The sequence below is a fragment of the Mustela nivalis genome, assembly GCF_964662115.1.
Source record: "Mustela nivalis genome assembly, chromosome: 9".
Classification (NCBI taxonomy): domain Eukaryota; kingdom Metazoa; phylum Chordata; class Mammalia; order Carnivora; family Mustelidae; genus Mustela; species Mustela nivalis.
Genome location: NC_139028.1, coordinates 91,821,544 through 91,834,557, shown reverse-complemented (window position 1 = coordinate 91,834,557; position 13,014 = coordinate 91,821,544). Strand labels below are relative to the sequence as shown.

The 13,014-nt window shown below is 44.6% G+C and overlaps 1 protein-coding gene across 3 annotated transcripts in view; it reads right to left on the bottom strand.

Annotated features, from left to right (window-relative positions):
* The window catches only part of LOC309873386 (uncharacterized protein), a 36,880-nt gene that overhangs the window by 7,218 nt on the left and 16,648 nt on the right, over positions 1-13,014 (bottom strand). For 2 of the 3 annotated variants that reach the window (XM_082748938.1, XM_082748937.1), the window contains exon 4: positions 7,620-7,761. In XM_082748938.1, the coding sequence (XP_082605064.1) occupies positions 7,620-7,761 (142 nt within the window). Of the gene's footprint in view, positions 1-7,356; positions 7,429-7,619; positions 7,762-13,014 lie in introns of all 3 variants that reach the window. The other variant, XR_014316317.1, reaches the window with a different exon arrangement.

Here is a 13,014-nt window from a genome sequence, read left to right as displayed (position 1 = left end):
CCCGTGTATGGATAGGGCACGATTGGTTCACACATGGGCCTGCTGACACGCAACTGGGCCGTTCCCATTTTGGGGCTATTATGAATAAAGTGCAGTGACTATTCCTGTAAAAGTCCTTGTGTGGAAACAAATCGCTGGGCCATATGATAAGGTACGTTTACTTTTACTAGAAACGTCCAAACGGTTTTCCACCGTGGTTGGAACATTTTTGGCATTTCCATAGCAACCCATGAAAGTTCCAGAGGCTGTACCTCCTATTACTGGGTCCCCCTCTGCCTAAAATCAGTCACATGTGGGCGCGTGGGCGCCAGCTGGGAACTTTGATTTTGTTTACAATTTGTTTTTCTCTGGGGATGACCTCTGTTGACCATCTTTTCATGGACCTATTGGCTGTTCACATGTCTTCTTTTGTGAAGTGTATGTTCATCATTTGCCTATTGTGTTAGCTTTCTACAGATCGCAAGTTTGTCAGGTTAAACTGAAAAAAAAAAAAAAACCAAGTATGTTTATTGACTCACAGTGACTGTGGGTCAGGCACAGCTGAGGTGGGTCTTCCCCTCCGGTCTCCAGGCTGCAGCCAAGGTGCTGGGCAGCACCAGAGTCCCACCTGGGGCTCAGGCCTCCTTCGAAGCACATGTGGTTGTTGGCACAATGCCTTTCCCTGTGGCTATGGAACTCCTGGTGTTTTACTCCAACACCAGTGGAAAAGATCTATAGCTGCGTCATGAGCCTGGTTTAAAGGTTCACCTGATTATCTCAGGCCCACCTGAGATAATCTTCCTTTTGAGTGGCCTTAATTATATCTGTCAAAATGCCTTTTGACATATAATACGATATGCTAATCACGGGAACGACATCCTTAATATTCACAGATCCCACTCATACTCAAGGAAGAGATGATTATATAAAGACATGAGTGGTCCTTGGGGTCACCACAGAATCCTTACCACACCATTTTTCATTGGTTGGTTTGTCTCCTTATTGAGTTATACGAGGACTTTATAAATTTTGGGTATAAGCCCTAGGCAGATCTGTGTATTGCAAAGATTTTCTCCTAGTCCCTGAGTTTGCCTTCTCATTTTTTAAGACTTATTTATTGGGGGAGGGGGTGCCCAGGGAAAGGGAGAGAATCTCAAGCAGACTCCACACTGAGCGCAGATCCCCACACAGGGTTCGATCTCGGGACCTTGAGATCATGGTCTGAGCCAAAACCAAGAGTTGGGGTCCTAACTGATGGGGCCATCCAGGTGCTCTGCCTTCTCACTTAATGTTTTTGGTAGAAATTTTTTGTTTCGATGAAGCCCATCTGTCAACTTTTATAGTTCATGCCTTTTATTCCTCCACAAGAAATCTTTGCTTACCCACAAGTATTTTCTCCTATGTTTTAGAAGTTTGGTGGTTTTATGGGGTACCTGGGTGGCTCAGTCGTTAAGCCTCTGCCTTCAGCTCAGGACATGGTCCCAGGGCCCTGGGGTCCAGCCCCGCAGTGGGCTCCCTGCTTAACAGGAAGGCTGCTTCTCCCTCTGCTTGTGCTCTCTCTCTTTATTTTTTAAAAAATTGTGCTTGTGCTCTCAATTTTTTTTTTTTTTAAAAAAGAAGTTTTGTGGTTTTAACTCTCACATTTAGTTCTGTGACTCTAAGTCCACCTTTGTGTGATGTGAATTAAGAGTTGAGATTCACAGAACACATGGTGGCGCAGTCAGCTAAGCGTTTGACTCCTTGGATTCGGCTCAGGTCGCGATCTCCGTGTTGTGGGATTGAGCACTCAGTCGGGCTCTGTGCTCAGCCTGGAGTCTGTTTCAGATTCTTTCTCTCTCCCTCTCCTTCTGCCCCTCCCCCTCATGCTCTTTCTGTCTCTAAAATAAATCTTAAAAAAAAAAAAAGACTTGAGATTCACTTATTTTTCCAAGCAAGTATACCATTTGCCAGCAGTATCTTCTGAATACGCCATTTCCTCCATTGAATTACTTTGGAACTCTAACTGAAAGTCAGTTAAGTGTGTGTATGTGTGTGTGCACAGTGTATTGTATGTATCATGTGTATTAGATAACCATTTCTAGACTAGTCCACTGATTTCTATTTCTATACTTGAATGTACCGTAATCTCTTAGATAACTATATATTTACATTAAGTCCTAAAATTGGGCAGATTACATCCCTCAGCTTTGTTCTTTTCCACAATTTTTTGGCTATTCTTTGACCTTTGAATTTGTATATAAGTTTGAGCTTGCCAACTTCTGAATAAAAAGAAAAAGACCAAAAAATAATCCTGCTAGAATTTTGATTGGGATCACATCAAATACGTAACTCGACTTGGGGAGGAATGCCACCTAACGGTATTGAGCCTCCCATTCCTAAACCCTGATGTATATCTCTGTTTATTTCCTCTCAGCATGTTTGGAGTTTGTCCTGTACATGTTTTGCATATAATTAAAAATTTCCCTGAATATATGTGTTGTAGATGCTATTATAAATGGTATTTTTTTTACTTTTCCATCTCCAGTTGTTTATCACTAGTATATAGAAATTGAACCGATTTTTGTATATTGACCCTGTATTTTGTGACTTAGCCAAATGCACTTAGTAGTCTAGTAGATCTCTTTTCAAGATTCCATAGGATTTTCTATGTACATGATCATGTCATCTGCAAATAAAGTTTGCCAATCTCTATGCCTTTTTGCATAATGTTAAATAAAACTGGAGATGCCAAACATCGTCACCTTGTCGCCATTACTGTGGAGAAAAACCAACCTTTGCCAAGGGTTGTTCAACAGTTGCAAAGTCTCAGCCATAAGTTCTTAGTCATTTTCCCTTAGTGAAACATGCATATACAGAATTTTGTGTAGGGACGCCTGGGTGGCTCAGTCAGTTAAGCGACTACCTTTGGCTCAGGTCACGATCCCAGTGTTCTGGGATGGAGTCCCGCATCGGGCTCCTTGCTGGGGGGCGGGGGGCCTGCTTGTCCCTCTGCCTCTGCCTGCCACTCTGCCTGCCTGTGCTCTCTTTCTCTCTCACTCTAATAAAATATTTAAAATTTTGTGTAAATTTCACTGGATTGACCCCCTTGGAGGCCATATGTGTATTTGATTCCACGGACCCTAATTTAATAAATCTTATAATAGGAAAATAAAAGCAGATTTCTGGCTGTTGTAAAAGAAAGGGAAAATGAGAGTGAGTCCTCAGCCCCTGAGAGTTATGACCAAACCTCCCAGCGAGCAGCTAGTGCGGGCAAACGCCTGCATCCAATTCTATGAAGACAGCCGTGCATGGACCCCAAGCCAAGTGGAAGACAGGTGTGATTTGGAAGACCAGGGGATCAAATCTTAAGGGGAAAGCCATGATGTCACCTTGAGAAGGTGACTTTTTGAAGAGCTGCAAAATCTTCCTGATTAACAGGAAAATAGGCCCGGGAAGGTAGACCCCCAAAGAGAAACGACCCAGAGTCTACGAATACACCAGCTGATTGCTGATAGCATCCCAGAGTGCACAAAGGATGTTGGTGTCAGTAAAGTCTCAAACCTGCATAATTATTGGAATAACTCCCTAATACTTAGTGGTTTAGGTGTTCCTGTCTCCTAGTGCAGCCCAGGTTCCAATGTGAGGAAAGAGCTTACCCTCTGAGCAGTTCTTTACAGAAAAGAACACCCTTTCCCTACAGGATTGGCTGGACCAAGTAGATGGGGTCATCCTAGGTAGCAGTTCCCTTAGGCACATCTTGACTCTGGAAGGTTCCGGTGAACGTTGAAAGGATGATGTTTTGAAAGGTTTGTCTTGCTTTGCAAGTAGAAAACTGTATTATTTGGCTCCTCCCTGCCCCCCCCATATAAAAACATGGAAAATTAAAAGCAAAATATTACCCACCCATCCCTGGGGATGCCTAGTTCAAGTTCTCTTGCAAAGACACCCAGCATTGGGAAAGATGGAGCATGCACCTGTGTGGGGACCAGATGTCATGGAAGAAGGACAAGGGTGCACCCTACCAGTGCCATATGGTATCAATACAGATAGAGTTTACTGGGGGAGAAATCTGACAAGAAGGGACGTCTAGTGCACATGACTCCTGAGCTGCCCGGAATCCCCCAGAGAGGTGGGCCAGGCTGGGGGGAAGCGGGCTGGACAACACTGTGGTGAAGAGCGGCCTCCGTGTCATAAAGCCTAAAGATACATGAGGTTGGAAGGTTGGTGCTGGGTTTCCAGGGCTTTCTCAAGGTGGAGTTTCTAAGGATTTCCAAGAATATCCTGACTAGAAAAGAGCAGGGGACCCAGGGCTTCCCTCACTCCGTCCTGCTCCTCTGGGGATAACGCAGTTCTGACACTCCCATAAACTGTCTGAGAAGCTTCTGGAATGCAGCCCCTGCTACCTTCCAAAGGACTCTGTTTAGTCTGTGTCTTTTCTGCCATCCCCGTCCTCACAAGTCGCCGCTGAGGGCAATTCTATTTACATTCTCTTCGGCCGGTCCTGCTAGGACATCTTCCAAAAGTCACATCCTGTCGACGTTCTGAGGGCCCGGAAAAGGATGATCCTAAAGGAGTCCCTGGACAAGGCCCTACACATGCTGCCCTCGGTCTTTGGGCCTTTACCCCTCCACCCCCAGTGGCATCTTTCTGAGGCTCGCTCTCCTGTGACCCTGTCAGGCTCAAACACTGTCCGTGTTTCCTCACTGGACCCAGACTGAGATCTAGAATATTTCGTGAAAGGCCTTGTTTCCCAGTTCCTCCTTCTGGATGTCCCCCTCTCTGTAGGTTATGCCTCCATGTCTCTCGGTAGTGGTAATTCCCACTTTCTGCAGGGCCTCACCTTTGCCTCACTCATACCGGCTCAGGGACCCCAGCAGTGGCCATCATTTGTCCTGGGCCTACATCCATGGGTCATTAAAACCCAGCCAGTCCTCTACCCCTGCCTCATCTCAGGGAAGCCCTCCTGGACTGTAGCTGCCCTCACTCCCCTGGTATCCAAGAGCACATAGGCCTTGAACCTCAGCCCACAGACAGTTGGGGTTGCTCTGCTGTTGGTTTCTATAGATGGATTCTGAAGGTTTCTACCAACAGGAGCTCCTTGAACAGGGAACCACACAGGCCTGAGAGGAATCAGAACTGCCTGAATGTCAGGATCCTGGGTTCTGTTTTCCAGCAATTCCTACGCCTATTGTTTCTGGCCTCAGTTCCTGCAGCTGTGGAATGGGGGCAATCAGGGTAGACTAGGTGATTCCCAAAAGCCTTTACAGTTTTCAGGATTCCGTGTTCTCCATGAGTCGTTGTCAACTCTCTTCGCAGATTGGAATCACTGGAGAAACTGAAAGTCTGTGCCCCCTTTCCCAGGGATATAAGATGCAACTGGCTTGAGATGGAGCCCAGGCCCCTGGGATTTTATGAAAGTTCGTCAGATGATTCTAATGTGCAGACTTTATTAGAAACCCGAGATCCTGCTTTGCTGATTGGAACTTGCTTAATCTTCCGGGAAAGCTATGGTCTCGTGCTGCCGCCTGGTGGCCAGATATCTCACTACAGGCCGATTTCCGCAGCATCTATATTTTGGAACCTGGGGCAGGAAAAATATCATTGAGAAGAGGAAAGAGGAGCAAAAGACCTGGCTTCTCCATGACCCAAGCATACACTGACTCACCGAGATTTCCCTCCCCCCTTTTCCGTCCGACATAGAGCCCCCAAAGACTGGTTCTGGAGACAGTCATATCTGCATTAAATGTGAACCATGTCCCTCGGGGTCCGCAGGCTGGGTGTCAGGGGGACTGAGAAGGAAGGAGAAAGGTTCGAGTTCCACCTGAGGCCACCCCAGGCCAGGCATATATATGAAAGTCCTGGGAGTCTTCACATCAGCAGTAATTACACCATGCCTCCCTGCATCAAGCCCCAGATGGGGGAAGACTCTGTATTGACAAATGGATAACCTCACACATGCGCCAACCTCCTTCCCTCCTGTGGTGCCTTCCAACACCAACACCTGTACCTAGATCATTCCAAGCAAACCTTCAGCTCTCAACTCAAACATCACCTTCTTAGGGAAGCCTTTTTTCACACACCCATTAAGTCGTGTGCCCCAGTTTCAGTGTTCCCAGAGCATGCTTAATTTCTCCTTCCAGGATCACAGTTTTAATTCATTTTAATATGAGCTGTTTGGGGTCAATATGCTCCCAGTGAATGTCAGACTTTCACGGAGAGACTGAGCTCCCAGCACAGCGCGCCCTCCACGGCACCTGGCCCATCACAAGGGTCTCAATACATTGTCATTGTTGAATGAATGAATGAATGACCCCATCCTGAAAAGAAGCACTGCCTTTTCTCATTGTAATCCCTGATTTTTCTATCATTAAGTCAAGTTGAAGAAATTCATTTCAATGTGGTCAGCAGAGCTATGTTTCATTTATATTAAAAGGAAATTGCAGTGCCCGGGTGGTTCAGTGGGTTAAGCCTCTGCCTTTAGCTCGGGTCATGATCTCAGGGTCCTGGGATCGAGCCCCACATCAGGCTCTCTGCTTGACGGGGAGCCTGCTTCTCCCTCTCCCACTCTGCCTGCCTCTCTGCCTACTTGTGATTTCTCTCTGTCAAATAAATAAATAAAATCTTTAAAAAAAAAAGAAATCATTGACGCCTTAGGCTAAATTAATAACATTATCCATACATTAGACATAGCAACAAAATTCATGCCTTGCCATATCACTGATCTCCACCTTTTTTCTAGAAACACTCGATCTAACATCCTTCTTGCTGCCCATGTGCCCATGGCTTTTCAGCTTTGTTTTTAAGAAAAAAATACATGCATTTACCCCCACCGCTTGAATTGTGGTACACTCACAGTAGAGGTCAAAGGCAGCACTTAGCTTCATAAAATCCTATGCCTGGCCATAGACATTCCTGGTCAAACGCACAGGTAAGGTTTGTGCTCATTTGCCTTCCCCGTGTCGGGTAAGTCTATCAGAACCATGCTACTCAAAATAAGGTCCCAAGACCAGCCACGTTGTCATCACCTGACAGCTTGTTAGAAATGCAGAATCTCAATTTCACCCTGGACCAAAGAATTAGAATATGTGTTTCAACAAGCTACCCTAGTAGTACACACACATAAAAGTTTAGGGACTGCTCTTCTCAGCTTTGGGGTTACCAAGCTGCTCAGAACTCCCGGATCCTCTGAATCACAGCGGCGACACACTGATCTGGGTCTGGAAAGCCTTTCTCCCACAACTCTTTGAGAAATTCAACCTTACATAATTTGAAAAGGCTAAGAAGGCTTGGCGATAATTTTCCAAGTTCTCATGACTGGCAAATGTATTCTGCTTGCAAATTTGCGTTGGCCTTATTCCTCTGATGATTCTCAGTTTGCCTTATCTGCTCTGTGTTTACCTCGGTTCAGCAAAGAGACGGTGGGTGGTGGGTCAGTATCACTGAGCTGTGGCCACGTTTAGAGGCTCATTCCTAGAAAAATCAATTAACTTTCAATTAAAATTTAACAGTCACAGCAAAAAACAAACAAACAAAAACCCTTTCAACCTTGATCTGTCTGGCTAACGCATTGCATGAAGCTTTAAAACCAGGTAGAGGATGAGGATGGGTGAGCCCTGACGTGGTCGACAGGTGGAGGGGAGGGAAGACAAGACATTACTCACTTCTTACATGGCAGGTCAGTTCGCAAGAGCTTCTTGTGTGATGACAGCGGCTGACTGGAATCAGCTACTTTTGAAGGTCTGATGCCTTCCTCAGCAAGAAACCATGGCAATTTTTTCTGGCTGGTGTTGATGGTGTCCTGTCCTAGAAAAAGCAATAAATGACTCAGCTTTCTTACAATTAACATTTCCAGGGGCGCCTGGCTGACCCCGTCGGTACAGCGTGTGACTCTTGATCTCAGGGTCGTGGTTTCGAGCCCCACGTTGGGTGTAGAGATTACTTAAGAAAATAAAATCTTTAAAATGAACAACAATAACAACAACAACAACAAAAAAAACAGTTCAGATGAGTTTAGGTTTCAAAAGCTGGGTTTCTGAAGATTTGACCACCCTTAAAGAAGGTGAACAAGACTTTGTAGACCAATCCTGGAATACAGACCTTAAGTAGAACAGGAAGGCCATCCTTGCAGACCCAGTCAATTTCACTGCGTCTCAGCCCCAACCACACTCTACAGTCGGCAGAGCTCTTTAACGTATGAAAATCTAGGGGTGCCTGAGTGGCTCAGTTGGATGAGTGTCTGCCTTCTGCTCAGGTCATGATCCCAGGGTCCTGGGATGGGCCCTGCACGAGGACTGTTGGGCTCTCTGCTCAGCTGGAAGCTGGCTTCTCCCTCTCCCTCTGCCTGCCCCTCCCCTTGCCTATGTGTGGGCTCACTCGTGTGCGCGCTCTCTCTCTCTCTCTGTCAAAAAATAAACAAAAGCTTTAAAAATCAATAAGGTATAAAAATCGAATTTGACCATCTTATTTGTTCAGATGATACTGAGACATTCAAGTGACTCATCCGAGATCATAAAAACATCGTGTTCCTAACAAAGCAAAAACTAGTGTCCGGGGCTTCTGATGGGGACTAGAGCACTGGGGCTGTCTACTACCCACCCCCTTCCGCAGGTGAAGCGTGATGCCTCTCCTTACGGCGTAAGAACAGCAACAAGACAGAAAACAAAAACACATTAAGGGCGGGGATGATGTCCCCTTACAGCTTCATTCGGCATCTCACAAAATCACGTTATTCACCAACACTCAGCAAATACTTGTGCAATGACTTGCCACCGATGACGATTTAATGAGTATTTACTGAGTATTGACCTACAATTAGCTAGGCAGTCTATGGGCACACGAGTGCCTTCGTTTCGTGTTCTCCGTCATCACCATTACTGTGATTGTCCGAGCTGTAGACAGTTCACCCATCAGGGAAAGATAGAGGGTCATGATCTTCTCTCCCTTGGGAGAGAAGAAAAGAAAGGTGCAGAAATGGGTGAACAGTATTTCTTGGAACCTGTGGAAAGCAGGGTTCGCCTTAGACGTAAACTTGAAAACTGGCAATTTCTGGAGTCTACCAACAATTTCTTGTTTCACCAAATATATTTTTAGAGGGCATGCTATCTCCGGCAACGCGTCTCGCTACTGAGTTTTCCCTTCTGTAGTCAATTTACTCTTTTTCCAAATGACACCCTTGCTTCTGGGCTTCAGGGACTGGTGGAGTTCCTGCTATACTTCCACTCCCCTCCCAAACCTCAGAGCAGACCCCAAGCAGCTGGATTCCTGCACGATGAGGCCACTTCACCCACCGCTGGGTTTGCAGATACCTGAGGCGCTGGTATCTAGTCTGCAGCCCTCCCTGAGACCTACCTCACCTCCTAAGGAGAAATGTCTCCCACCCGTAAGGTGGCCCAGCTCGCAAAGACCACTTCTAACAATTAGAGACAAAATGGGTGTGTGCCTTTGTAGTCACAAAGGTCACGCAAGAGGACAAGGGTGCCCAGCTCACTGGGGCCACTCACAAGTTATGAATACGGTTCCCAGGACCCCTAAGAGCGGAGGCAGGACCTCCTCCCGCCACACCCCTCAGCTCCTGACCAAGCATGTGTCTAGGCTGTGCCTTCCTGGCCTGGTCACTGTAGTGGGAGCTTGGTGGTAATGTGTATCTCCCTAAGGAACATTCTGGAATCCAGTAACAGCAGAGTTCCCTGCATGGCCTTGTTAGAAACAAGGTAGCTCTGGGGTCCAGCCTGTCCTTCAGCAGAGCTAACTCAGACCTGCTGAACCAGGGCCTTGAAAACCACTGAAAAAGGCAGAGGGACCGAACCTCCAGGGGAACCTGCATTGGCCCCTCCTTAAAGTGTTGCCTTTCTTGCCTCCAGAGGTCTAAGAGCACAAACAACCTTGCATCAATCCTTAACACCCCCTCAATAATAAGGAAGGAAAAAAACAGCCATGCCATTCACCAGGCTGGGAAAACAGACACAGAGAGAGACAGCCCAGAGTTCACAGTAAGCATGATTTCTCCGAAGGACACAGGCCGCCTGCAAAGCACCATTGGGCCCCCTTCTTAGAGTGACTACTGTGTTCTTGGTCACAGAGAAAATTTCTTCTCTAAAATCAGACTCCCAGTAACGTTGCTGTTTGAAATTATTCCAGTAAAAGTAAAATATCCCAGTCTTGCCTGGAGGAATTAAGATGGTCTGACACAGGGAAGCAAACTTGGGGTACAACCCAGGTGCAGAAGTTCCAATAAAGTTGTCTGGACACAAGCATCCACACTTACCTTAACTTAGTGGTTTCCAAGGAAATAGGATCCCGTGTCCATTTCACGGTCCAGACCTGATAATGACACTTTGACACTCACCCTGTGTTGCCTTAAGCACCTGAAATAGTGTTTCACTTGAATTTCACCCAGATTTCCATTCTTCCCCCAAACTCCACAATAACACTTACTTTTCCCTGTTTGGAGAGGCTCCAGAATAACTCTGCTATGTGGTTTTTCTCATTATAATGGGTCAATAACCTGACTTTGTCCAACTACTCATTTGTCCACGGTGGTCTTAGCCTGATGGGGCTGTGACGGTACCCAGCGCAGGGACTTAGGTACGACAGTAGACCCTGTTAAGGAGAGCTGCTGAACCGTCACTGTGGGCTGTGACAGAGATGAAGATAGCGTGTAATGAATGACACAGAGGTAGGCAGTTTTCATTATATTGAGCGCTGCATGTTAACTTCTCCAACAATCTCCAGCTGCTTGCTGAGAAAATTGCACGAGAAAATAATCCCTTTATTTTTGAAGTGCACGTCTCGGTGGTTTTTAGTATGATTACAGGATTATGCAATTATAACCTAAATCCAAAATACTTTCCACCCCCAAAGAAATCGGGTACCAGTTAGCAATCAGTCTCCACTCCCGCTGGGGCCACCACAAATCTGCCTTCTGCCTCTGTGGACTTGCCTGTATTGGACACCCCAGGATGTGGCATCTTTCACTTAACATACTGTTTTTCAAGGTTCATCCACCTCGTAGAACAGTCCTTCATTTTATTTTCTTTCTTTCTTTCCTTTCATTTGCTTTTTCTCACCAAGTAATATTCCATTGTATGGACGTACCACATTTTATTTATCCATTTATTTATTGATGGAAATTTAGGTTGTTTCTATCTTTTGGCTACCATGAATAATGCTGCTATGAGCCTTCATGTGTAAGTTTCATGTGGATGTTTATTTTCAGCTGTCTTGGGTATATACTTAGGTGTGGGATCACTAGCTCATACCAAGATGATAACTGTATTTAACTTCTTGAAGAACTGCCAAGCTGTTTAAGAGATCTTACCATGGGAGTTGGATCTCCTATTTTGCAGGAATTCTTGCTATTACATTATATGAACCAGTAATTATCTGCTTGGTCCTTAATACAGTTCTAATTTGCACAAATTTATTCTAGTTTAGCCTTAAGTGTCAACATGTAAACTCGTTTTGACTAAAGGATGTATTTTATATAAAAAACACCTGACTGAACAATTTTACATTCCCACCAGCAGTTTTGGGGGGTTCCAATTTCTTTACAGCTTCATCAACACTTGTAATTATATTTTTTATTATAACTGTCCTTGTGGATAGAAAGTGATATTATAGGGGTTTTTTTTCTATTTAAGAAATCTCTACACTCAACATGGGGCTTGTACTCACAACCCCAAGATCAAAAGTCCCACACTCCACCCACTGGGCCAGGCAGGTGCCCCATGATATTGCTTTTGATTTGCATTTTCCTAATGTCTAATGACGTTAAACATCTTTTCATGGGCTTACTGGCCACTTAAGTATATCCTTTGGAGAAATGTCTATTTACGTATTTTATTCAGTTTTTAGTTGGGTTGTCTTTTTATTATTGAGTAATTGAGATGTAGATAGATACATTCAAACATACATACATAATATAGTTCGCAAATATTTTCTCCCATTGTATGGGTGTCTCTTTACTTTCTGTATAGAATCCATTAAAACACAAAAGTTTATAGTTTTGATGAAGTACAATTTATCTCTATTTTCTTTTTTTAAGATTTATTTTTTTGAAAGAGAGAGACACAGCGAGAGAGGAAACACAAATAGGGGGAGTGGGCAAGGGAGACCAGGCTCCGTCCCAGGGCACCGGGATCATGACCTGAACCTTAAGCAGACACTTAACAACTGAGCCACCCGGGCACCCCTGTATGTTTTCTTTTGTTGCTCATAAGTTTGGTGTCATATCTGAGAATCCATTGCCAAGGTCATGAAGATTTACCTGTACACTTTCTTCTGAAAGGTTTATGGTTTTAATTCTAATATTTAAGTCATTGACCCATTTTGAATTAATTTTTTAAAGTTAATTTTTCTATGTCTTGTGAAGTAAGGATCCACCTTAATTTTTTTTTTTTTTTTTTTTTGCATGTGACTATCCAGCAATATTTCCCAAAGTGGGACTTGATGCAGAACCCGATCCCTGGACCCTGGGATCATGAGCCAAAGGCAGAGACTTACTGACTGAGCCACTCAGGCATCCCTAAAAATTGAAAATTAATAAAAACATTTCCATATGGTCTTACAGATTCTCCTTTCCTTTAATACACTTAGATCCATGCAACATATCCTTTCCTTTCAGTAGAGTAGATTTATTTTATTTATTTGACAGATTTTATTTTATTTATTTTTTAAGATTTTGTTTATTTGACAGACAGAGATCACAAGTAGACAGAGAGGCAGGCAGAGAGAGAGGAAGAGAAACAGGCTCCCTGCTGAGCAGAGAGCCCGATGCGGGACTTGATCCCAGGACACCGGGATCATGACCTGAACAGAAGGCAGAGGCTTTAACCCACTGAGCCACCCAGGCGCCCCTCAACAGAGTAGATTTTGAATGTATCTTGCATGCTCACATCATAGCTAATTACAGATAAGAAATAAAAAGACATTTAATTTCTATGAAGTTCATTTTCTGCTGTAATTATTAATAACATAAAGCAGGATCTAAAAATAGGCTGCCTGAATCAAAAGAATACCAGCTCTAAAAGAAAGCACACAATTAAAAATGATAAGGCT